Here is a 24301-nt window from a genome sequence, read left to right on the forward strand (position 1 = left end):
GCAAAAAGGCATTTCCTGAACTCGACTCACCTGGTGAGCCCAGTCCTCTTGAGTTGCCCCTTCCATCAACAGCAATGAGCCAGGCTGAAGCGGGAATCGTAGATACCCACCTCCATTCTTTCTACGCATTTCAAATACTCTTGTAGCACCTGTAAAATTTTGAAGGTTCAGCTAGATTCAATGTTTGTAGAGCATAACAAACATATTTATTATTATTATAAAGGATTAGTTTATCCAGACCTCTGAGCCTAACGACGACTCTTCTCGGGCTGGTTAATACAAACAAAATAACAATTTGTCGAAAATTGTATTTTTCCTAACTATACAAACCTGAGGTCCTTTAACAATAGGAAGGTAACTTAGCGGCAGCTGAACCGGTCGTAAGCTTCGAACAAGGGGGTTCGGTAGGTAACTACTTGTCCGGCAGTTGGCGGTCAGCTCGACTGCGAGGAGAGGAGTCACTTTGCTTTAGGCCTTAGGAAACGCAGAGTGAGGGGTGGCATGAGGTGGGACTATGTGTAAAGGACCTCAGGTTTGTATAGTTAAGAAAAATACAATTTTCGACAAATTGTTATTTGTCCCAATACGTATACAAACCCTCGGTCCTTAAACAATAGGAAGACTCACTTATTGGTGGGTGGAATCTGAGTCTTATGAACAGACTGTTGTTCGTCCTACCTTGGTTCCCTCCCTGGTCGTAAGAGCAAAGGGAGGGATCCTAGCCTCTGCCCAGCTGATCGGGGTGTGCACCGCAGGATCAGTGGCCAGACTTCTGGACCAAATTTATAAGAGGGAGGCAAGCATACCTCTTATAAATAGCAAAAACACAAGAACTAGTTCCTACTTCAAGAGCCAATATGAAGTCATGGGTTTGTCTCTTGTTGGCTTCCACTCCCCCCCCTTGTTGGGGAGTGGTGGATAAATACTCCTATCCCTACTGAAAGGGATAGGATGGAGGTCAGTCGTGTAGCTTACCAGAATCGGCATCCTGTTCAGCGTAGTTACAACCGCGGCCCTCTGCCCACAGGTAGAGGAGAAGAATGAAGGAGGATAGAAGCCAGTCACACACACTTTCACCCGTCCATTCATGCAGTCACACAAGGATGCGATGCTGTTATCTATATGCTCAGGTGCTGGGTAGACTACACAACTTGTTGAGCAGCCACCACGGGTCCCAAGGAAAAAGTGTCCAAGGACCTGTGGGTAATATCCCAAAGGTAGAATGAAGTGAAGGTGGTCTGGTTGGCCCAAACCCCTGCCTTCAGAACCTGCACCAGGGAGAAATTCTTGCGGAACACAAGGGTTGGACCAATACCTCTGACTTCGTGAGCTCTTGGACGAAGGGTACGGGTGTCGTCACTACCATCCGCATTGTACGCTCTCCTGATCACCTCACGCAGCCAGAAAGAAAAAGCGTTCTTGGAACCTCTTTCTTGGTAACCCCGGTGCTAACGAAGAGGCATCGACACTCAGGCCTGAGGTGTCGAGTTCTCTTCAGATAGCGCCGTAGCACCCTCACAGGACAAAGCAGGATCTCATCCGCATCATTATCAGTGAAGTCCTTCAGGGACGGGATCGTGAAAGACTCGAACCTGTCGTCAGGGACCTAAGGATTCTGAGTCTTCGCTACGAAGTTCGGGATGAAATAGAGCGTCACTGATCCCCATCCCCTGGAATGCTTGATGTTGTAGGAAAGACCATGAAGTTCCCCTACTCTCTTCACTGATACCAGGGCCAGGAGGAAGAGGGTCTTGAGGGTCAGATCCCTGTTTGACAACTCATGGAGTGGCTTGAAGGGACTGCGAGGGGTCTGCGAGTCAAACTCTTAAGGACGAGAGTCACATCCCACCCCTGGGGGCCTGAGTTCCCTGGGTGGGCAAGACCTCTCGAAACTCTTCATCAGGAGGGAGATCTTGAAAGAAGAGGAGATATCCACTCCTTGCAGTTAAAGGACTAGGGCCAGGGCGGCTCTGTATCCTCTAACTGCGGAGACGGAGAGGAGCTTCTCTCGGTGAAGGAAGACGAGGAAATCCGCTCCCTGCTGAAGTAGCTCTGAGAGGAGAGAGACCCCGTCCACGACACCAACAACAGAAGACGGACCACTTCCCCTGGTAGACAGCTGCAGCGGACTGTCTGAGGTATCCAGCAATCTCTGTTGCTGCGCTGCGAGAAAAGCCTCTCGCTCACAAGAGATGGTGGATAACAGCCAGCCGTGAAGACACAGGGACTCGACAAACCGGTGGTACCGTTCTGTGTGTGACTGGCACAGGAAGTTGTGCCAGGGGGAAATCTCTCTCGGCGCTTCGCCAACCAGAGCCAGCAGGTCCGGGTACCAAACGGGTTGAAGCCGTTTGGGTGCGAATCAGACAGAACGGGGGAAAGGTGTAAACGAAGAGGTCCCACGGATGTTGAAGAGCGTCCTATGCAGCTGCCCATGGGTCCACTCAACCGAGTAGAAAACCTGGAATTTTCTGTTGTGCCGGGTGGCGAACAGATCACGACTGGACGCCCCCACAGGTTGAAGAGCCTTTCCGCCACATCTGGATGAAGTGACCATTCGGTTACTATCGCCTGATCCCGACGGCTGAGCTTGTCGGCTACCACATTCCTCTTGCCTGGAATGTAGCAGGCCGACAGCTCTACTGAGTGCGCCACGGCCCACTCGTGCATCTGCAACGTCAACTGGTGCAGCGGGAGGGACACTAGGCCCCCTGCTTGTTGACGTACGCCACTACCGTGGTGTTGTCGCTCATCAACACCACCGAGTGTCCCACCAGACGGTCCCGGAACTCTTGGGGAGGAGGACCCCATCGTCCAGCCACCAGGCTAGGTCATGCCTCACCTCCTCCGTGAGGGACACGGGAAGAAGGGAGGGTCTCTTGCCTGTGACCAACACTCCTTTAGTCTCCACTGAAGAGATCGCAGGTGAAGATGCCCGTGAGGGACTAGCTTCTAGAGAGACGACAGGTGACTGATCACGACCTGCCATTGCTCCTGTAAAGACAGGAATTGTCTTGCTGCCTCCCTGAACCTGCTGATCTGCAAATCTGTGGGGAAGACTTGCCCTGCTACCATGTCGATCAGCATGCCCAGGTACTTCATCCTATGCTTGGGCTCGAGGACTGACTTTTCGTAATTCACTACGATCCCCAGATCGCGGCAGAATTCGAGGAGTCGATCTCTGTCCTGCAGCAACTGCGAGCGGGAGCTCGCCAGGACTAACCAATCGTCGAGATACCTCAGAAGACGTATCCCTACTGAGTGGCCCCAAGCCAACACCAGCGTGAACACCTGTGGGGCGTTTGAGAGACCGTAACAAAGTGCACTGAATTGGTACACTGTCCTGTCGAGGATGAAGCGGAGGTACTTCCTGGAGGATTGATGGATGGGTATCTGGAAATACGCGTCCTTCAGATCCACCGAAAGCATGGAGTCGTTCTCCCTGATGGAATCGAGCACTGAACGTGCTGTTTCCATCGTGAACCGAGTCTGGCGAATGAATCGGTTCAAGGGAGAGATCTATCACCGGGTGCCAGGCCCCCCGAGGACTTCTCCACCAGGAAAAGTCGACTGTAGAAGCCTGGCGACTGATCCCATACGATCTCCACAATACGTTTGCTCAGCATGGCTTCTACTTCCTGCCGAAGCGTCACGTCCTTGGTTGAGCCAGGAACATAGGTTTGCAGAAGGACCGGGTTGGAGGTGAGAGGTGTCCAGGTCTCCATAGTGCTGCCATGTTGCCCAATGGCTTCGCCAGGCAAACCCCCCCCAACTTCCGGCAGCAGGTGAGGGGGAACGCCGTCCCTAGCATTTCCCTCCTCTTCGACTTCTTCCCAGATCCTCCTCGACAGAAGGACTGGTTGCGGTCACTCCTTACAGCAGAAGTCGAAGGCAGAGTCTTTCCTCTCGGCTTCGACAAGGCGATCATCTTGGCCGCAGAGGAAGCGCTAGCTAAACTCTTGGGCTTGAAGACTGCCTGGTGGACAAGACTGTCAATGTCTTCAGTGCGCCGTTGTTCCACCGCAGCATCCACCATCTCTCTGGGGAAGAGAGAGGAGGAACTCGCACCGGTCTGTTGCGAAGACCCAGGGACGCCTCACGCCCAGCCACCCTGGTCACTTGGGTGAGAACAGCGTCTCTACGCCGGGGAACCAGGTTGGCCCACAGGTTAGCCGTCTGGTGGGCCAGGTAGGAGATGGCCCTACCTCCAGACTGGCACAGTCTCACAAAAGCTGGGTCCCCTTCAGGAGTTATGTTCCCCAAGGAGGCCGCGGTTTTTGACACTGAGGGACCACAGGTCGATCCAGGAGACTGCTTGGAATGCTGCCATAGCGGTATATGGCAGATTCCAAGGCAAGTGCCTCTTGCTGCGAGAACCAGAGGTTCTCCAACAGCAGCTGCTGCATAGACACCCCCGAGGTTAGCCTAGCTAGCTCCGGGTTAACCTGTTTGGGCGGCAGAGGGTCCTCTGAAGGCACGTAGAAACGCCTCTGTCGTGGTAGAGGTGGAGGAAGGAGCTTGGAAGATCTACCGGACCGAAGCTAACCCTCCTGTCCGGAGTCGAGAGCGTCCACTTGGCTCAGTATGCTGTCAGCCAAGGCTGATCGCAGCAGACCCACCATCGTCCTGGGTTCCTTCTTAGGTCCCAGAACGACTCCAAGCCCGATGTGGGCTCGGAAGGTGGGAGCGGCGATACTTCCCCGGGGTCGTTGTGCTGACGAATCAGAGCATTACCTCCGCGAACGACCTCTTGATCTCAGGAGTGACTGCATCCTGTGGAGACGGACCTGACCGTCAAGCCCATCCTGAGAGAATGCCTCCTGAGACCCTCCTCCTTCCACAGGAGGAACCACAACAGACCCCTCCTGGTCTCCTTCTACCACTTGCGCGTATGATCTGGTCGTCCTAGGACCGTGCCTAGATTCGTAGGGCGGCGTGGCGGGATCGTGAGGGGCGTGCCTGATCGCCTCACTCTTCCCGTTGAAACCCGAGGAAGTTGAAGGGATCGAAGAGAAAGACCTGACGCTCCCCCCGCGCCGGTGTGCTGAGGGGGCTGCAGGCGATCATCAACCCGGGGCGTGGTGGCGATCGAGCGGCGATGGTCCTGAGCGTCAGAAGAGCTGCTGCTGGTCCCCCTCTCCGCCCTGGTCCCGGTAGAAGCAGCGGTCAGGGGTTGCCTGGGTCTTGGCTTTACGGTGTGACTAGAGGCCGAAGCAGAACCTCTGGTGCCAGGCGAGGAGATACCGTCGTCTTCCTTGTGGAAGGTGAGATGGGTCCCATTCCCAAAGGAACAGGAGGACCGGCAGAAGTCCCAACCGTCCCACCGGAGTGGAACGGACCCTTAGAAGTCTCAGGACGAGCCTTCTATGGGGGGAGGAGGCAACCTTTTTTATTTTTCTTCGGCTGTGGGGCCTTAAAAGTTGAAGAGGAAGCGGCGGCAGACGACGACACCTTCCTCTTCCTCCTCTGCTTCCTCAGCACCACCGTCAGGTCTTCCATCCCAGGACAGAGCCGGGGCAGTTGCTGAAGCAACAGGACCCGACTGCACCTTTCCGGACGGACCTGGGTTGGGAGCAGGAAACTGGTACTGGAACTGGAGTGGCAGCATACTCAGGAACAGGAGGCAGGGCAGGAACCAGCAGCATCCTCTGCACAGGAGGCAGGTCCAGGGGAGAGCTCTTGGGACACCGGAGGTCCGGGGCTGCAGCAAGGATCACAGCGGGCATCCTAACCTCCGGCAGCGGCGCCTGCACAGCAGCTGTCGGGGTCACCATGGCTACGTGCTGGGTGTACACCAGGTGCGGCGGAGCAGCATAGCCAGGCGTGGACACTGTTGTGGTAGTGGTGGTGGTTGGGCCGTGTGTTACCGGCATGGCGCCTCTCGCCAGGTGACTCAGCAGCCCCTGAACCGTTGGTGTCCCTTTTGAAGCCCCAGCGAGTACCAGGCCTGTCCAAAATCGCCCCCTGTGGCAAGCAGATCTGAGGAAGGAAAAGTCGGGCGAGTTAGTGGGGGTCTAGCCTAGCCCGGGGGGGTGGGGGGGACAGTTCCCAGTCCGAGCGAACGGAGGATCCTGAGTACAACTGGATATCGGAGTATCTCCCCCCCCCCCCCCCCCCCCTCCCCCCCCCCCCCCCAACCCCCCCCCTTCCACGCTCGACTGATCGAGAGAGGAGAAGGAGCGAGAAACCTCTCCCGAAGGGGAAGGAGCCATACGAGGGAGCTGAGATGGAGGGAGAAAAGAAGAAGACGTGTCTGTAACCAAGGGCTTAGGCGGAGAACCCTCCGACAACTCCTTGGCCGGCTTACGCAGCTTCTTCCTCCCTCCATAGCGCTCCCACTGCTCCTCCAACCAAAAAACACATATATCACATTTCTCGGTGCGAGAGCATTCCTGCCCTCTACACCGAGCACAAAACTCATGAGGGTCAACCTCAACAGATGATCGAAAGGCCCCACACTTAGGGCCCTCCACACCAGGGCACAATCTGTGGCTGATGGGGGCGAGGGGTCTCTCTGGCTCTTGGGGGATTTCATTTGGCGTCTCAAAAATCACACAATTCACTGTATTGTATACAAAAACTTATGTATTTCCTTGCACAAATACACACAGTAAAAGGGAAGGAAAAAAGCCTTCACGCAGGGAAGCAAACAAAGCATATGACAAGAAGCAGGCAAGAGAGGTGAGCAACACGTCCATCCACCTACGCGGCCTAAAGCAAAGTGACTCCTCTCCTCACAGTCTAGCTGATCTCCAACCCCTGATAGATATTCTGAATCACTACACACTGGATGGCAATGAGAATCCCCACCTCCTGAGCCTGAAGGAGAAAATTTACTTCTTCACAACTCTGTGGAGTGCTGACAAGCCACTGCACATTCCTGATGCCCTGTCTCGTGCCCAGTCAATCATCACAAACCAGATGAAAAGACCTTGGGTGCTGTCATGGCTGTGAACATCATCACATTTTCAGGAGTCCTCAGCTCGAGATGCCAATGAATTCTCCAGGATCTTCATGCAACAGCAAGAATGGATCCTTCTTACATTCATATCTTTACTGTATCACCTCAGGATTCCCCTCTGATACATTTAATCTTCACTTATCTGTACTTCTATGGTGTAGTCAGGGGGGTATATGGCTGAACTCTAGTAAAACAAACACTATTGATTATAAGCAGATCTCGCACAGATTTCCTACCCCATCCTCCCCTTCGGATCCTCCCTTCGGGTGGTTGGAACTTTGCTGAATGAGTCTGAAGCTTTAACTAGTCTAGGTGTAACCTTTGACTCTCATCTAACAAAAGTTAGGTAGTACATATATTGTTTGTAAGGCCTAAGTGATCAACTCAGTGCAACCTGTTTTAGGTCATTTACTAAAATACTGTTCTCTGGTGTGGATGTCTGCTCCTGCCAGAGATTTATCTCTTCTCTGACAGTGATTCGTGGTGGTAGGCTTATGTTTCCTAATAGTGGTAGTTATGACTTGGACCAATGATGGATGGTCTCTCGTCACTTTTTCATAAGTTGCAACTTATGGAAAAGTGACGAGAGACCATCCATCATTGGTCCAAGTCATAACTACCATGCACTATTAGGAAACAACCCTACCAGCAGACATCCACACTGGAGAACAGTATTTTAGTAAAGGGAGTACAAATGACCTAAAACAGGTTGCATTGATTTTATCACTTAGGCCTTACAGATAATATATGTACCTAACTTTTGTTCGGCATTTGCTGAAACTGTCATTAGATGTTTCTCAAATGTTAGATGATGAGATGAGAGTCAAAGGTTACACCTAGACTAGTTAAAGCTTCAGACTCATTTACCAAAGTGGGGTGGGAAATCTGTGCGAGACCTGCTAATAATCAATTAGTGTTTGTTTTACTAGAGTTCAACCTCATACCCCACTGACTACACAATACAAGTAAAGATTAATGAAGATTATATGTAATGGAGGGGAATCTTGAGGTGATATAATGAAGAATATGAATGTAAGAAGGATCCATTCTTGCTGCTGCATGAAGATCTTGGAGAATCCTCTTGGCGTCTTGACCTAATGGTGAAATCTTGTATGGAGCAAGAATTGTAGTTCCTACCATCCTCCTCTTCTACACTTGTCCCACTTACATGACAGCTACAGTAGTGAAGTCCCTCATCAGTTGACTGACTCACAGGCTGGCCTGTTGTCATCCCTTACAGGGTGATACTTCCATCTCTAACACCATCAGGATCTTTCATCACTACTACTGGGAAGCTAGTGTTTTTCTAAACCTCAGGAACAATGGAGAACCACAGTTCACTGGCACCGAGTTTCATCAAACATTAGTGCCAAAACTGCTGTTAAGTCCATCAAACATGACATTTTTGTAACTAATTTGTATTTTTCATAACTTACAGACCTGAGGTCTCAACATTAGGATAAATACTCAGCGCCAGCTGGAAACCGGTAAAGTTTGAAATAATTGTGTACGCAAGGGACTATTGGCATCTGTGCTTGGTCATGAGACCTGTGGAGCCACCCACATACCCCTCATTAACTCGTGACCCCGTTAGTTATTCTTCCAACCCAGGTGGTTGATAGAGGGGTGGTTAGAGGTGGGCCTTTGTATGTTAAGACCTAAGGTTTGTAAGTTATGAAAAATACAAATTAGTTACAAATTTGTCATTTGTTCATATACGAAACAAACCTTCAGTCTTAACATTGGGATAGTACTATTAACCTACTGGGAGTTTGCCACCTTTGATCAGTTTTCTGAATACCAGAATTCTACGAAACAACTGACCAGTATTTCCGAATCTAAGACATATATGAATATCATAGTCAGACTTATGGGTTTTTCCACAATGTCATAGTTCATTGCGTCCAAGGAAGATAAGAAGATCTGTTCCCCTAACAAACCAATTCATCCACACATGTAGGTTTGTTATCATTCCTCTCCCCCTTGCTACAGAGAGGAATGTCCTGCTACTGATAGGTATCTTACTGATACAAACCCTAACAGTATGGCCACTTCACTCACCTGTACCTTGTCCGTTCCAGCTTATGATGGTACTCTCTTCTTACTGCCCTAAGTAAAGAAGGAGACAGAAATTTGAAAAGGAAAGAGGCCAGTTAACTCCTCAATTTCACATTCATACCATCATCTTAGACAAGATACCAACTGACCCGCAAAGGGTACTGGATGAGTTACACCTTTTGTTGAGCTGCCCCCAAAGGACCCATGGAAATTGAGTCCAAGGACCTCTGGGCAACCTTATATATATATACACAGGAAATTGAAAGTGGTTTTCATAACAAAGAACCCACTCTCAAATTTCAATGAACAGACAGACACCTCCTTAAAATTGCTCAATTTTGAGCTTCGATACAGTCACAGACCAACCGTCACGATCATTTTAACAGATATGTTCTTATAAGCCAGAAGGCCCATATTCCTCTGATGACCTTCTCTTCTGTATAACCTCATTGGTACAACTTGACAAACAAGGAGTAGGCTTGACCGATCGCCTCTGTTTGCCCTGTTCCTTTACGTCTACCACCGTAATGTTCTAGGTGACGTAGTTCTTTCTATAACCAAAGAGTACTTTGACAAGTCAAAGCCGGCCCTGCTGAAGGTCCCTCACACATACTCACACCGTACTGAGCATGACTAAGAAATGTATCTGTCATCATGACCTGTGCTGCATTGACTCATTATCCCGGATTCCGGGGCCAATTGGAACTGATGTTCCAGACTACTTTTGAGTCTACGTCAAAACCCTGGTTATTGAGTACTCCCACCCTATCAAGGTCAGAGGAAGACTCCCCATCCACGGTCAATTTCCTGTAGCAAGACTGATGTATGTGCCTGGTGGTAGTCCGTCAAGGCTACTCTGATACAGAGTATGTTTTCACTTATCAGATCGGAGTTCTTATGTGCCCCATCCAGTTCACTGCTCCTGATTCATCTGAAGATTAGTCAGTGTGAAGCGATATTCACATGCCCAATCACCAGTCCAATGTATATAACCATGCATGTAAACATGTAATTGCAGAGATTCTTCCCTCTATTCTGACAACCTCTCCACCAGATCATTGTCTACTGACCGAATGCCTTTAATGGACAGTAACGTCCGCTATACAGGCAGTCACGGCCAAAGAGTCATTCTGTATATGTGAGCTAACAACCTTTGGAGTCGTGTTACGTCCGAGATGTCACTCTACACCCAAAAACTGAGAACTATTAGTTCACAAGGGGATTACTGGTCAACCTCCAGACCTTGTGATATTAATTCTACCTATCGGTGGTGCCCCTTCCCCACACGAACCTGGTAGCGATGATTATGCTACGATAAACTTTATCAGTCACTCATCCTGGGTCCTCCTCAATTACTGGAACCCATCCTTCCATCCGGGACATGGCGGAACAGGTAGAACCTAGAGTTTGTGTAACCTTCAGGTTGTTTCCAGTATCGCAAATGGAATCCTCAGACTCCTCGAAGGGTGAAACCCCCTGAGACAGCTATTACATGGTTTTTCCATTATACGAGTTCTCTCTGGATGAGTGGTTTGTGCACTCATCTGCCAAACCGGTGGTCCGAGGTCTTACTCCCATCTCGGCCAATGCAGAATCAGAGAACTTATTTCTGGTGATAGAAAATAATTTATTGATATAGTGCGGTTCGGATCCCACAATAAGCTGCAGGTCCCGTTGCTAGGTGACCAATTGGTTCCTAGCCACGTAAAAAATATCCAATCCTTCAGGCCAGCCCTCGGCCCTAGGAGAGCTATTAAACAGCTCAGTGTTTTTGTAAAAACTAAGATCCCAACCACGAAACATCTTATGCGGTGACCTGTTACAATACACTGGCATAAGTTCAATATGCTAACCTTCAAAGGGAAATCCTATATTGCCAGAAACCATCATGGTGCTATTCTCGAGTAACCTAGCCCCAGAATTGTACCCAATGTCACTTCACCCTACCTCACTCTTGAAGAATGGGAAACTCCCCACTTTCCCCTTCCAGATATGATGAGGTACTAATGCCTTGCTCTAGCCAACTGAAGCTCGAACCCTCTATGTTAGGTTCATGACTTCAATATAGAAACTAGACCAGTATGGAAGAGACCCATTTGCAGATTCCAGGTTAACCTAGCCAACAACCACTTGGACTAGTCTAAGTAGGCATAGTCAATTAAGAATTGACTAACTTATTTTAAGTTGGCAAGATCAGGTTGACCCTGGCTTGGGTAGGTTAGGGTATGTTAACCTTCCCAATTAGGCTGGGACCCTGGTTTGGTTAGGTTAGGCTATGTTAACTTCCAATTAGGCTAGGACCCTGGTTTGCTTAGGTTATTAGGCTAGGCTAACTCCACCATCACTTAATGTAGGTTAAGTCCATCCGAGATGTACACTTAACTAGGCTAGGCTAATATAGACTAGCTTAATCTAGAAGCTAAATGACTCTGGTTAGGGTAAAGCCGTTCAAGAAAGTTTGGGCTATCCATGCTAGGCTACAACCACAACCTTCTAGGCTGAGGTGGTAAAAGTGTTTTGAATGGGTAGCCTAGGCACTAGTCTATGCTCGGCTATACTTATAACCTTACTAATTCGCCCAACCTAAGATAGTACGGGGTTGCTCAAGCAACCAGATCATGTTATGTCATCAACCCACTGTTAGGATAAGTTGACATGCATGTCAGAATCACCTAACCTAAGAGTTAGGCTAAGCGGACCTGGCTAAGCTAAGAATTGTACCACTCAGACTAATCTAAGATAGTAAATGCAGGTTCGAAAACCAAACTGCAACCATTAGTTGGTCCAAGCCAGCACATGCATACCCAAACCAGTTAGTTCGGACAGTCTAAGCTAAGAACTACTACTCAGATTAACTAAGATAGTAGCAGTAGACTCGAACTGGCTGGAATAGGCTACGAATATAACCACTTGTTAGGCTAAAAGGTATGACCCAATTATCCTGGCTATAGCATCTTAGGTTACAAGTGCCCTACTTAGGCTTGGCTACATTAAGTGATGAAAGAAAGACATTCAGCTCTTTCTTTCGACTTAAGTTCCCATTCGATTTCATAAAGAAGAATGGTTCTACAGTACTTTCGAAGGAACCAAGCTTTCGATTAACTTTAACTACTTGTGTAAGAGTCGAAGCGTTTGGTCAATATTCTTATAGGAAGAAACCAGCTTATACCAACAAGTATATAAAACATGGGAATTCTCCGTACCTGTAAAGGTTTGAAGTTTTCTGGAGTCAACCCAAAGTATGCTACTTCCCACCATTCAGGCTGCATAGGATTACTAAGAGGTATCCATATCCTTCCAATAATCTGTGCATTTTACGTGTTGTAAAATGGACTCTACATGACTATAACAAGGTAATTCACAGTTTCGTATCCTTTTTCAAACCAAACACCATGTCAATCCCTGGGGGAAGCATGCTGGCAGGTGACTCCGTGCTCCCCGAAAGGTTATTGAATTGACTAATCAAATCAATCACCAACTCATACGAAGCCAGAAACTCTTGGTTTTCTCTTCCCTCCGGTTCTAACGCACTGTGTTCAGCCACAGGAGACGTTACCTCACTCCTACCCTCTGACAAACGTCAGGGTGCGTCATGGCCGTCCGACCATACGGCCGCAGCATCTTTGATCTTTAATGGTCACTGATGGCTCGATCTCGAATAGTCAGTAGGATCTGAGAAGGTATCTACTGTATTTGCATACATCATGGCCTTCCAACCATATGGCCACGGCACCTTTGATCTTTAATGGCCACTGATGGCTCAATCCTGAATAGTCAGTAGGATTTGAGAAGGTATTTGTTTGCATGCGTCATGGTCGTCCAACCATACGGCCTCGGCACCTTTGATCTTTAATGGCCGCTGATGGCTCGATCTTGAAAATATTATAGTCAGTAGGATTTGGGAAGGTATCTGTTTGCAATCCTATATACAAATATGAGAGCAATTTTATCATATTTTATTACTCGGACATCTAGAGTCCATGGAAAACGTTTGTAAAAGCATCAGCATATGTTATCAAGTTAAGCAACGGCATTGTAGTCTCTCTTAGACTCTTTGTGGTCACCACTGGCAACTCCACGTCAGCCGCTAGCCCAACGACAGTCGACGCTTTCGCTCGTTCGGACTCTTGGAAACGGCTTCGTCCGATTGCTTTGAGCTTACCAGCCACCGACTAATTTATTTTCTTGCTGATTGGGCTGTGACAGTCCTGGTTCCAAGATGAAGAAGAATTTACTCTTCTCCTCTTGTCCCGAGGATCAGTCACGAAATCCCGTATCCTCCAACGCTTGACTGATACACTCAGTGATGCCATCGAACTTAGCTATGACACCATCTAGAGAAGAAGACGACGAATCAGGCCTTTTCTTTTTGTCTTACTTAGCCATTTTCACCTCTAGATCCTGTTTATTCTTCATTACTGTGTACCAATGAGTCAGAAAGCGTATTAGGTTCCGGAGGCCTTGAAGTAAATCGAGAATCAGTAGGCTGTGACATTATGACTACCGCCATTTGCAAGCAATCTTGAAATGACAATTTGTCGAAAATTGCATTTTTCCTAACTATACAAAACCATCGTCCTTTAACAATAGGAAGTAGCTAGCGGCAGCTGGAACGGTCGTAAGCTTCGAACAGGGGGAGAACGGTAGTTAACTGCTTGTCCGATCGTCGCGCGGGGTTAAACAAATCACTTTTGCTTTTGGCCCATGCAAAATACGCAGAGTGAGGGGTGGCATGAGGAGGGACTATATGTAAAGGACCTCAGGTTTGTATAGTTAGGAAAAATGCAATTTTCGACAAATTGTCATTTGTTCCGATACGTAATACAAACCATCGATCCTTTAACAATAGGAAGACTCACTTTCTTGGTGGGAGGAATCTGAGTCTTTTAGATGAACAGACTGGTGTTCGTCCATCCCTGGAATGCCTCCCTGGTCGTAAGAGCGAGGGAGGGATCCAAGCCTCTGTCCGATTGATCGGGGTGTGCACCGCAGGATCAATGGTCAGACCTCTGGGCCGAGTACTAAGAGAGAGGCAAGCGTATCTCTTCGTACCAGCATTGTAAGAACTTTTTCCTGTACATGAGCAATATAAAGTCATGGGTTTGTCTCATGTAGGCATCCACTTCCTCCCCCCCTTGTAGGAGAAAGTGGTGGATATACGCTCCTATCCCTAGTTAAAGGGATAGGATGGAGCTCGGTCGAGTAGCTTACCTGCATCTGACTCCCTTCCAGCGTGGGAACGACCGTATCCCTCTGCCCACAGGTAGAGGTAGAGAAAGATGGTGAAGAGAAGCCAGTCACACACTCATTTCGCACATTCATTCTCCCAGTCATACCAGGAATCGATGCTGTTCTGCCTGCTCGGGTGCTGGGTAAGCTTACACAACGTGTTGAGCAGCCACCACAGGTCCCAAGGAAAAAGTATCCAAGGACTTGTGGGCAATGTCATATCCCGAAGGTAGAAGGACGTGAAGGTGGTCTGGTTGGCCCAGACACCTGCCTTCAGGACCTGCGCCACGGAGAAGTTCTTACGGAACGCTAAGGAGGGTCCGATACCTCTGACTTCGTGGGCTCTCGGTCGGAGCGTACGGATGTCGTCGCTACCATCAGCCTCGTACGCTCTCCTGATCACCTCACGTAGCCAGAAAGAAAGCGTGTTCTTGGAAACTTCTTTCTTGGTAACCCCAGTGCTAACGAAGAGGCGTCGACACTCAGGCCTGAGGTGTCGAGTTCTCTTCAGATAGCGCCGTAGCGCCCTCACAGGACAAAGCAGCATCTCATCCGCATCGTTATCGGTGAAGTCCAGAAGGGAGGGGATCGTGAAAGACTCGAACCTGTCGTCAGGGATCGACGGATTCTGAGTCTTGGCTACGAAGTTCGGGACGAAATCGAGCGTCACAGATCCCCAGCCTCTGGTGTGTTTAACATCATAAGAAAGACCATGTAGTTCCCCTACTCTCTTCGCCGATGCCAGGGCCAGCAAGAAGAGGGTCTTGAGGGTCAGATCCCTGTCTGACGACTCTCGGAGTGGCTCGAAGGGTCTTCAAGGTCAAACTCCTAAGGACGAGAGTCACATCCCACGCAGGGGGCCTGAGTTCCCTGGGTGGGCAAGACCTTTCGAAGCTCCTCATTAGCAAGGAGATCTCGAACGAGTTCGAGATGTCCAGTCCCCTCAGTTTTAGGACGAGCACCAGTGCTGCTCTATATCCTTTAACTGTGGGTACTGAGAGGAGCTTCTCTCGGCGAAGAAACACGAGGAAATCCGCTACCTGCTGAAGAGTGGCTCTGAGAGGAGACAGACCCTGTCTACGACACCAACCACAGAAGACGGACCACTTCCCCTGGTACACAGCTGCAGAGGACTGTCGGACGTGTCCAGCCATCTCTGTTGCTGCGCTACGAGAAAAGCCTCTCGTTCGCAAGAGATGGTGGATAACAGCCAGCCGTGAAGTTGAAGGGACTGGACTGCTTGGTGGTACGTTCTAACGTGTGGCTGGGCTAGAAGGTTGTGCCAATTGGGTAGCTCTCTCGGTGCGTCCGCAAGAAGAGCCAGCAGGTCCGGATACCAAACGGCTTGAGGCCGTTTGGGAGCCACCAGGATCATTCTGAGATTGGGAGTGACCAGCGCTCGACTGATCACTTTCCGAATCAGACAGAAGGGAGGAAAGGCGTAAGCGAAGAGGTTGTCCCAGGGGTGTTGGAGAGCATCCTCTGCAGCTGCCCATGGGTCCCGGCACGGCTGAAAAGAAAACCTGAAGTTTTCTTTTGTGCCGGGTGGCGAACAGGTCTACGACCGGTCGCCCCCAAACAGGAAGGTTGAAGAGCCTTTCCGCGACGTCTTGGTGTAGAGACCATTCGGTCCCTATCACCTGATCCCGACGGCTGAGCTTGTCCGCTACTACATTCCACTCTTTGCCATGGAATGTAGCGGTGCTGAACAGCTCTATCGAGAGAGCCGTGGCCCACTCGTGCACCTGCACCGTCAACTGATGGAGCGGAAGAGACACTAGCCCCCCCTGCTTGTTGACATATGCCACTACTGTGGTGTTGTCGCACATCAAACACCACTGAGTGTCCACCAAGCGGTCCTGAAATTCTTGGAGAGCGTTGAACGCCGCCTTGAGTTCCAGGACATTGATGTGAAGGTGCTTTTCGTGATGGTCCCCACACACCTGCAGTCAGCAACTCCTCCAGGTGTGCGCCCCATCCCTCGGTCGATGCGTCTGAGAACAGAAGCATCTCCGGGGGGGGAGTGCGTATGGGCACTCCTCTCTTAAAGAGGTTCTTGTCGTCGAGCCACCAGGCTAGGTCCTGCCTCACCTTGTCCGTGAGAGCCACGGGAAAGTAAGGAGGATCCTTGGCCTGAGACCAACTCTCCCTTAGCCTCCACTGGAGAGACCGCAGGTGAAGACGCCCGTGAGGGACTAACTTCTCGAGTGACGACAGATGGCCGATCACGACTTGCCATTGCTGTGCTGCCTGTTCCTGCCGAGACAGGAACCGGCCGGCTGCCTCCATGAATTTGCTGATACGCAAGTCTGCGGGAAAGACCTGCCCTGCTACTGTGTCTATCAGCATACCCAGGTACTTCATCTTCTGCTTGGGTTCGAGATCGGACTTCTCGTAGTTTATCACGTGACCCCAGATCGCGACAAAAACTTGAGGAGTCGAATCTCTGTCCTGCAGCAACTGCGAGTGGGAGCTGCCAGGACCAGCCAATCGTCGAGATACCTCAGAAGACGTATCCCGTGCGAATGGGCCCAAGCTGACCAGAGTGAACACTCGTGTGAACACCTGTGGGGCGGTTTGACAGACCGAAACAAAGTGCCCTGAATTGGTACAACCGTCCCGTCGAAGATGAAGCGGAGGTACTTTCTGGAGGACTGATGGATGGGTATTTGAAAATACGCATCCTTCAAGTCCACTGAAAGCATGAAATCGTTCCCCCTGATCGAGTCAAGCACTGAGCGTGCCGACTCCATCGTGAACCGCGTCGTGCGAACGAAGCGGTTCATGGGGAGAGAGGTCTATCACCGGACGCCAGCCCCCAGATGCCTTCTCCACTAGGAAGAGGCGGCTGTAAAAGCCCGGTGACTGGTCCTCCACGATTTCCACAGCTCGTTTCGCCAGCATGGTCTTGATCTCCTGTCAAAGACCGTTGTCCTTTGATGATCCCCGGACATAGGTTTGTAGGTGGACCGGTTTTGGAGATGAGGGGGGGCCGAGACTCGAAGGGTAGTAGATATCCCTCCCGAAGGACGTCTACTATCCAGTTCTCGGCGCCGTAGCGCTGCCAAGTTTGCCCAATGGCTCGCTAGGCACCCCCCCACTTCCGGCAGCAGGTGAGGGGGAACGCCGTCCCTAGCGGTTCCCTCCTCGTTTCGACTTCTTCCACCACCTCCTCGGGGAAAGGAGGGCTGGTTACGGCCTCCTTTAGCAGACGTCGAAACAGCAGGAGTCTTCGCACGGGGTTTGGACGGTGCAACCGTCTTCGCCGCGTGGAAGCGCTAGCTAAGCTCTTTGGCTTAGCCGCAGTCACTCGAGATTGCCCCAGTAACCTTCGAGACTGCCTGGTGAACTAAGCGGTCACTGTCATCAGTGCGCCGCCTTTCCACCGCAGCGTCCACCATCTCTCCAGGAAAGAGAGCTGGGAAACTCCTAATTGGTCCATTGCGAAGCCCGAGTGCCGCCTCACGCCCGGCCCCCTTGGTCACTCGGGTAAGGACTGCGTCCCTACGTCGAAGAACCAAGTTGGCCCACAGGTTAGCAGTCTGATGGGTGCGAGGTAAGAGATCGCTCTTCCTCCAGACTGGCACAGTCCCCTTCCTCGCCTCAACCCGTGGCTGGTCAGCGACCGTCACGTCAACCCGAGCAGCCAGTTGGTCGCTGCGAGAGCGTCCACTGGCCTGGCGAGATCGTGTGCACGACTCTCGCCAGTCTTCTGCTCCGCGCCGCGGTCGGTTGACGGCGAGCGAGCTCGGCGTCAAAACTTTGGCTGGACGGTCTCCCGTGGAAGAGCGTCCACTCGGTACTTCTCGCGAACGAAGCGGCCGAGAAACGGAACCTGATTTAGCGGCAGAACCGCTAACACCAGGTGAGGACGTACCAGCCAAGGCTGGTACACCTCTGGTCCCCGTCGTCTTCTTCTTTGCAGAGGAAGAGACGGGCCCCGTTCCCGAAGGAACAGGAGGACCAGCAGAAGAGCTCCCCGAATCACCTGAGCGAGACGGGCCCTTAGAAGATCCCGAAGGAGTCTTCTTAGGGGGGGAGGAGGCAGCCTTCTTCTTCTTCGGCTGTTTAGCCTTAGAAGTCGAAGGGGAAGAGGAGGCAGCAGACGATGACGACACCTTCCTCTTCTTCCTCTTCTTCTTCGCCAGGCTCCGCAGGACAGACGTCAGGTCTTCCATCCAGGAGGGAGCCGGGCAGTTGCCGAAGCAACAGGGCCCGACTGCACCTGTCCGGAAGAACCTGAGACTGTAGCAGCACCACCAACAGCAGGAGCGACAGGAACAGCAGGTACAGCATCTGAAAAGAAAGGAGCAGCAGGGACAGCAAACAGGTACGGCAGGCAGGCAGGAACCACAGGAGAGCCAGGCGTCCTGTCGGCAGCTACCGTCATTCTCGGCACTGGCGGCAGGTCTAGGGGGGTACTCTTAGGGCAGCGGAAGTCCGGGGTCGGCAACACAAAGAAGCCAGGTGGCGGTGGCACCGTCCTCTTTGGTACGGCAGTAATGGGTTTGTGCACCGCAGCCGTAGGCGTCACCGTCATTACATGCGGCGTGTACACGAGATGCAGCGGCATGTCATATGCTGGTGTTGTTATGGTGGTAGTAGTAGTGGTTACCGCACCATGAGTGACCACTGCCGACCCCGCCAACCGCTGAAGCAACCCCTGAATACTTGGCACTCCCTGCAGTCCCAGCGACTCCCAGACACCTGCTCCAAGGTCGTCCTCGCTGTTGGCACATCTGCGGAAGCAACAGTCGGGTTAGTAAGAGGGGTTCCCTCGCGCCTGGGGGGAGAAGAACCCCACCCAGAGCGGACGGAAGACCCCGAATACAACTGGACGTCCGGGTAGCGGGCGCCCTCCTCCACACTCGACGGATCGAGTGAGGAGAAGGACTCCGCTACCCCCCCCCCCCCGCAGGGGAAGGCGCGAAACGTGGGGGCTGACCGGGAGGCAGGAAGGAGACGAAGTGTCAGTTACCAAAGGAGTCACTGGAGAGCTTTCCGATGACTTCTTTGGAGGCCTAAGTCTCTTCCTGCCCTCGTACAGAACCCACTGCGCCTCGGACCAATTCATACAAGTTACACATGGCTCGTTCCGGGAGCATTCTCGCCCCCCGGCAACGAGTACAAACCTCATGTGGATCCACGTCCACGAATGATCTAAATCCGCCGCATCTACGCCCCTCCAGCCCGGGACACACTCTACGGGCGACTGGGGGGCGCGGCGAAATCTCCATTTCTTGATCACTCATATTGCAATAATGAATAAAGAAATGTAAAAGTACTTACAATCATACACACTCAATTAAACCAGAAAAGAGGGCTGATACTCAAAGCAAACGACAAAAGCGGGCAGAGCGATGACGAACACGTCCTATCTCCACACGGCCGAAAGCAAAAGTGATTTGTTTACCGCCGCGCGACGATCGGACAAGCAGTTAACTAAACCGTTCTTCCCCTTTGTTCGAAGCTTACGACCGTTCCAGCTGCCGCTAGCTACTTCCTATTGTTAAAGGACCGATGGTTTGTATTACGTATTGGAACAATTGTTAGATCTCTGGAATACTCTCAACTTCCTAGAATGCTCCCCTGTTCAGATCCTTTATGGCTGTCCTCTCACACCAAGCATCCCTGCCCACCCTCAATCATTTTCATGAGAGTGGCTGATGCTGCTGCTGCCCGTGGTGAGCAAGTCAATACTTGACATGACAAGTATGCTCACCCCCTTACCCAAGTTGAGTGTTGTACAAGTTTGGATCCAATACTAAACATCTCGCTGCTGGGACATAGTTGGAACAGTCGTGGGATAAGGGAGGTCCAAGGATTTCAGGATTCATTTCCCAAGTGATTGTGCATGGTAGCATAACTGTTATTTCCTTTGTCCAGTGCCACCTTTTGATGTTAACTCTTTCCCCCATGACCCCATGCTCTGACCAAGAAAAGCAGTCCTTTGTTGATATATCTCTAACGCTCCTGGTCAGTTGATGAGAAATTCAGTCACATACCCTTTGTTGAAGTACAGGCAGTCTGCTTTGGCACAACATGCATTTGAGACTATCTTGGAGGGTCTATACCAAGGGGACATGTATGACAACACTTATACCACAGTGTACCTGCAATAATAATTTGAAACAAGGTCAGTGTTTCTTTGTTCCAGGGTTTTATGTCCTTTCACTTGGATGTCTGTAAGGCCCTTTTGGCAAGCTTAGAGGATGACGGTTGGGTCTATTCGCGTCATCCAAGAACGCAAAACTACTAGTTTGGAGCTGGACCCAGCTGCATGAAGTAGATGCTGTGCTCTAGGCTTGGGAAAGCCTGGAGATAAAAAAATTTTTCCATATGTGAACTGCTGAGGCTGATGTTTAAATGGAAGTGCAACTGCTTCACCTTCACAACACCTTGAAGTAAGAGGCCTCGTGGCCTAGTCAAAGAAGTTCCAATGGGTCAAAAACAAGGTGCAGAAGATTGCTCGCAGTAATGCCAGGCATCACATTATTAAACTGCAGAGGTGAAATGAAAATGCAAAGAAAAAAATCACCATTGGCACAGCAGAAAACACTGACCCTAAGACAATGGCAGCACATCTGGATAAAAGTGAGGTGCACATCAGACATGAGTAGCATGGCATCATGGATCTAATACATGCACAATTGGATCATTCTTTGCAACATTTTAAATTGCTTTGCTGGATGCTTTCTACAAAATTAAGGCTATTTATATGACTAATGGGTTTGTAAAAAAAAAAATTCCCTATATACATGTAATGATGCTTATGACAAGGCATCACACGTCCTAATGGGAAGCAATGGTTTTTTCAAAACATTGACATTAAACACACTAACAAGATAGGAACTTCTTTCAATTTGAACAAGTTTTCCCCTTCATAAAAATGAAGGAAACAGCCTGTGAAAGGTATAAATTTTTCTTTGATGGTCAGAGGGTATTACCACTCAGCTGTAAGCTAATACTCTTCAAATCTAAGAATAAAGAATTACCATCTACACTGAGAGGTGGCATAGCTATAGAATAAAGTATTGTTGTCACCTACCTAAGGAGACAGCAGCAACTGATGGATTTTTACGTAAAGCAATATGATTTTCTGATGACCATGCTGTGGTGTCATAACCATTACGATAGAGAGAGAGATAACAGCAGTTATACTGATTGCCAGTATATCTTATCAACCTGAAATTATGAAAAATTGTACAACATTAGTTTTAATGGACTTTATTACCTACTAAACTAAACACAATATCAAGACTTAAAATGTTTTCTTGTTACTCAATGTGAACTTTGGTGAGCATTACCATATTCTGAAGAACCTTCTCTATAATTCCAGCATCCTCTAATCCATCTGTATTTTCCTTGCATACTTTATATTTTATAATTTGCCCCTTCTACATCTTTTTCTATCTTCTACTTACTACTGAAAAGAACCAATTTTGCATCTAACCCCATACAAAAATTCTTGACATGAAAATGGTCATGATGATGGAAAATATATGGAATTATGACTTTCTTTCAACCTATAACACTGGCAAAAGCATGTCAGATGTGTACAAAGAAGGCTTCAAGGGGATACTATTCTCATGCCTAAATTCTGCAATAAAAAATTTCTTAAATCATAGACAATGTGTGCCTGTATCATTTTTCACTAACAGGTTATTGACAGTTATCATCAGACTATTTATTATCTAGCCCAGGGTTAGCTTCTCTCGCTATTGGTTTGTAAGTAGTGTGCAGAACAAAGCATTTTGGTTTTAATGCTCAATGTTCAAAGTACTAAATATTGCCACCATTTTATTTTTTCAGTAGTTTATATTTTACTGTAGAGCAAAATGCTTAATTCAACAAAATCTTCATTGCCCAAATATTTCTGGACAACGACTACACATGTACCAGGTTAAGATGCAGCCAGTTGTACATATGAGCACAACCAGAGAAAATATAAATGAATTCTCTTTCCTTCTCTGGGTCAAAACTTCATACCCAACATAAGGTCAATGATGATTAGGATTACTGCATGGTTCATACTAAGTTGTGGTATGGTTGTTTAAAAATATTTTTAACTGGCATATTTTCACATCTATAAATTGAGCCCTACTATACTTAATTTCACTTAGGATTATAAGTGAATTCCCATCTTATCTCTAGTAAAGGGCTGAGATGTCAAACTGGTCAATGTCAGAAGATTTTGATTTCTTTAGTTTGTAACTGAATGAATCTACTTGGCACAGTAACAAATGTGGGTGCTCTTAGGTAGACACAATGCACCTTTTAAGCAACTTACCTGTCATATTGTTAGTTTATTTCTTCAACTGCTCATGTTTTATGGCTGTTTACATATCTTTTTATTTTTAACCTCTGATGTATTTTTTTAATATTTGCTGTCAGGTGGTAGCTTTATGGAACACAATAATAATAATGGTATGAAAAATATACTGTAAATTGACAAAAACCAAATATTTTAAAATCTGTGTATAGCTTCCTCACCTGTGTAACAAATCAACAATTTCAGGTAGCCAATCTGTATTTTTTTCCAATGTTACCCCAGAGTATGAGTAATCACAAGGTCCAATCCATGAGAGAAGATGAGGCAAATTGTGCCATTGTCCATCAACCATTGCACGTCGCTGATACCACTTCAGTCGTTTGCGAAGGACTCTAAACAGTACCTGCAAATTTGTAAAACTGGATAACGTTACCTTCAACTAAAATAGATCTCTTTCTTCCCTTTAGGTTTATTAATCTTTTAACTTTAAATAAGGATATCGTACTTCATTAAATTTTATACAACCTTGATTTCTTCATGATTCCTTTACTATTAAAGATCCACATAAAATAGGTTTTAGATAACCGATATTAACATTTTTATAATCAATTTCAAAATGATGTTATTATGATATAACAAAGTTTCATGTATACTTACCTGGCAGGTATATATATAGCTATATCCTCTATCGCACTGGCAGAATTTTCAAAACTCGCGGCAACCGCTAGATCACTGGTAGTTCAGGTGATTGCCACCCCGTTCCCGTGGCGCTGGCGCTCGGAACCATTCCCATTTTCATCAGATTTTCTCTGAACCCTGTCTCCTGAGGGGAGGTGGGTGGGAATTTAATATAAATTTTAAAATACTCCTTGGTTCCTTACCTGCTAGGGTAGCTGACTTCATAGATCCTGCCTCTTAGCCTGCTAAACCTTAGTAGCTCCCAACTAGGACGTGACCTGACTGTTGAGGAAGCTATCAAAAGGGTCTGACAACTGGACGGGACCAATTTGTTGACAGGAAACCCTAGCCCTCTCTTACCACGGGCATTCATGCTAGGACAAGTTAGACCACCTGAACCACACACACACATAATCCCTAACACACTACACTTCATAGACTGAAGAGGGAATAAACCCTCTCAGACAACCATAAAAACACTACAACTAATTAAAATAACCTAGCATGTTAGTAAGTTATGGGGTGGAAACTCCTTGCCCAATACTGCTCCTGAGGATACGCAAGGGCCCAACGTTTGACAGTTGTCAAAAGTTGTTTTGACGTTTCTAAGGTAATGAGAAGCAAAAACTGAATTAGTCCTCCAAAATGTCGTCTCAATAATATCTTTGAGGGCCATATTTCTCTTAAATGCCAAGGACGTAGCTACCGCTCTCACTTCGTGCGCCTTAACCTTAAGAAGGCCGAAGTTTTCTTCTTGGCATAACATATGTGATTCCTTAATCAGCTCCCTGAGGCAGAAGGCGATAGCATTTTTGGTCATTGCTCTGCTGGGGTCCTTCACAGAGCACCACAGTGATTCTGAAGTCCCTCTAATATTTTTAGTTCTCTCTAGATAATAGCGCAAAGCCCTTACTGGACACAGAACTCTTTCTTGTTCTTGTCCTACAAGATCTGAAAGACCCACAATCTCAAAAGACCTTGGCCAGGGATGAGAAGGATTTTCGTTCTTGGCCAAGAAGTCCTCCTGAAAAGAGCATACTGCCATGTCATGTTTCCAGCCAACATGTTTGCTAATGGCTTGCAGCTCACTAATTCTTTTAGCT

General features: G+C 48.7%; 1 protein-coding gene across 1 annotated transcript in view; it reads right to left on the minus strand.

The window, feature by feature from the left end:
* Positions 1 to 24301, minus strand: part of LOC135214998 (uncharacterized) — a gene marked incomplete at its 5' end in the record, with an annotated part of 35157 nt that overhangs the window by 624 nt on the left and 10232 nt on the right. The window contains 3 exon segments of the mRNA XM_064249526.1: positions 31 to 149; positions 21297 to 21433; positions 22742 to 22923. Of these exon segments, the coding sequence (XP_064105596.1) occupies positions 31 to 149; positions 21297 to 21433; positions 22742 to 22923 (438 nt within the window).

This window comes from Macrobrachium nipponense, chromosome 46 (genome assembly GCF_015104395.2).
Source record: "Macrobrachium nipponense isolate FS-2020 chromosome 46, ASM1510439v2, whole genome shotgun sequence".
In the NCBI taxonomy this organism is placed as follows: domain Eukaryota; kingdom Metazoa; phylum Arthropoda; class Malacostraca; order Decapoda; family Palaemonidae; genus Macrobrachium; species Macrobrachium nipponense.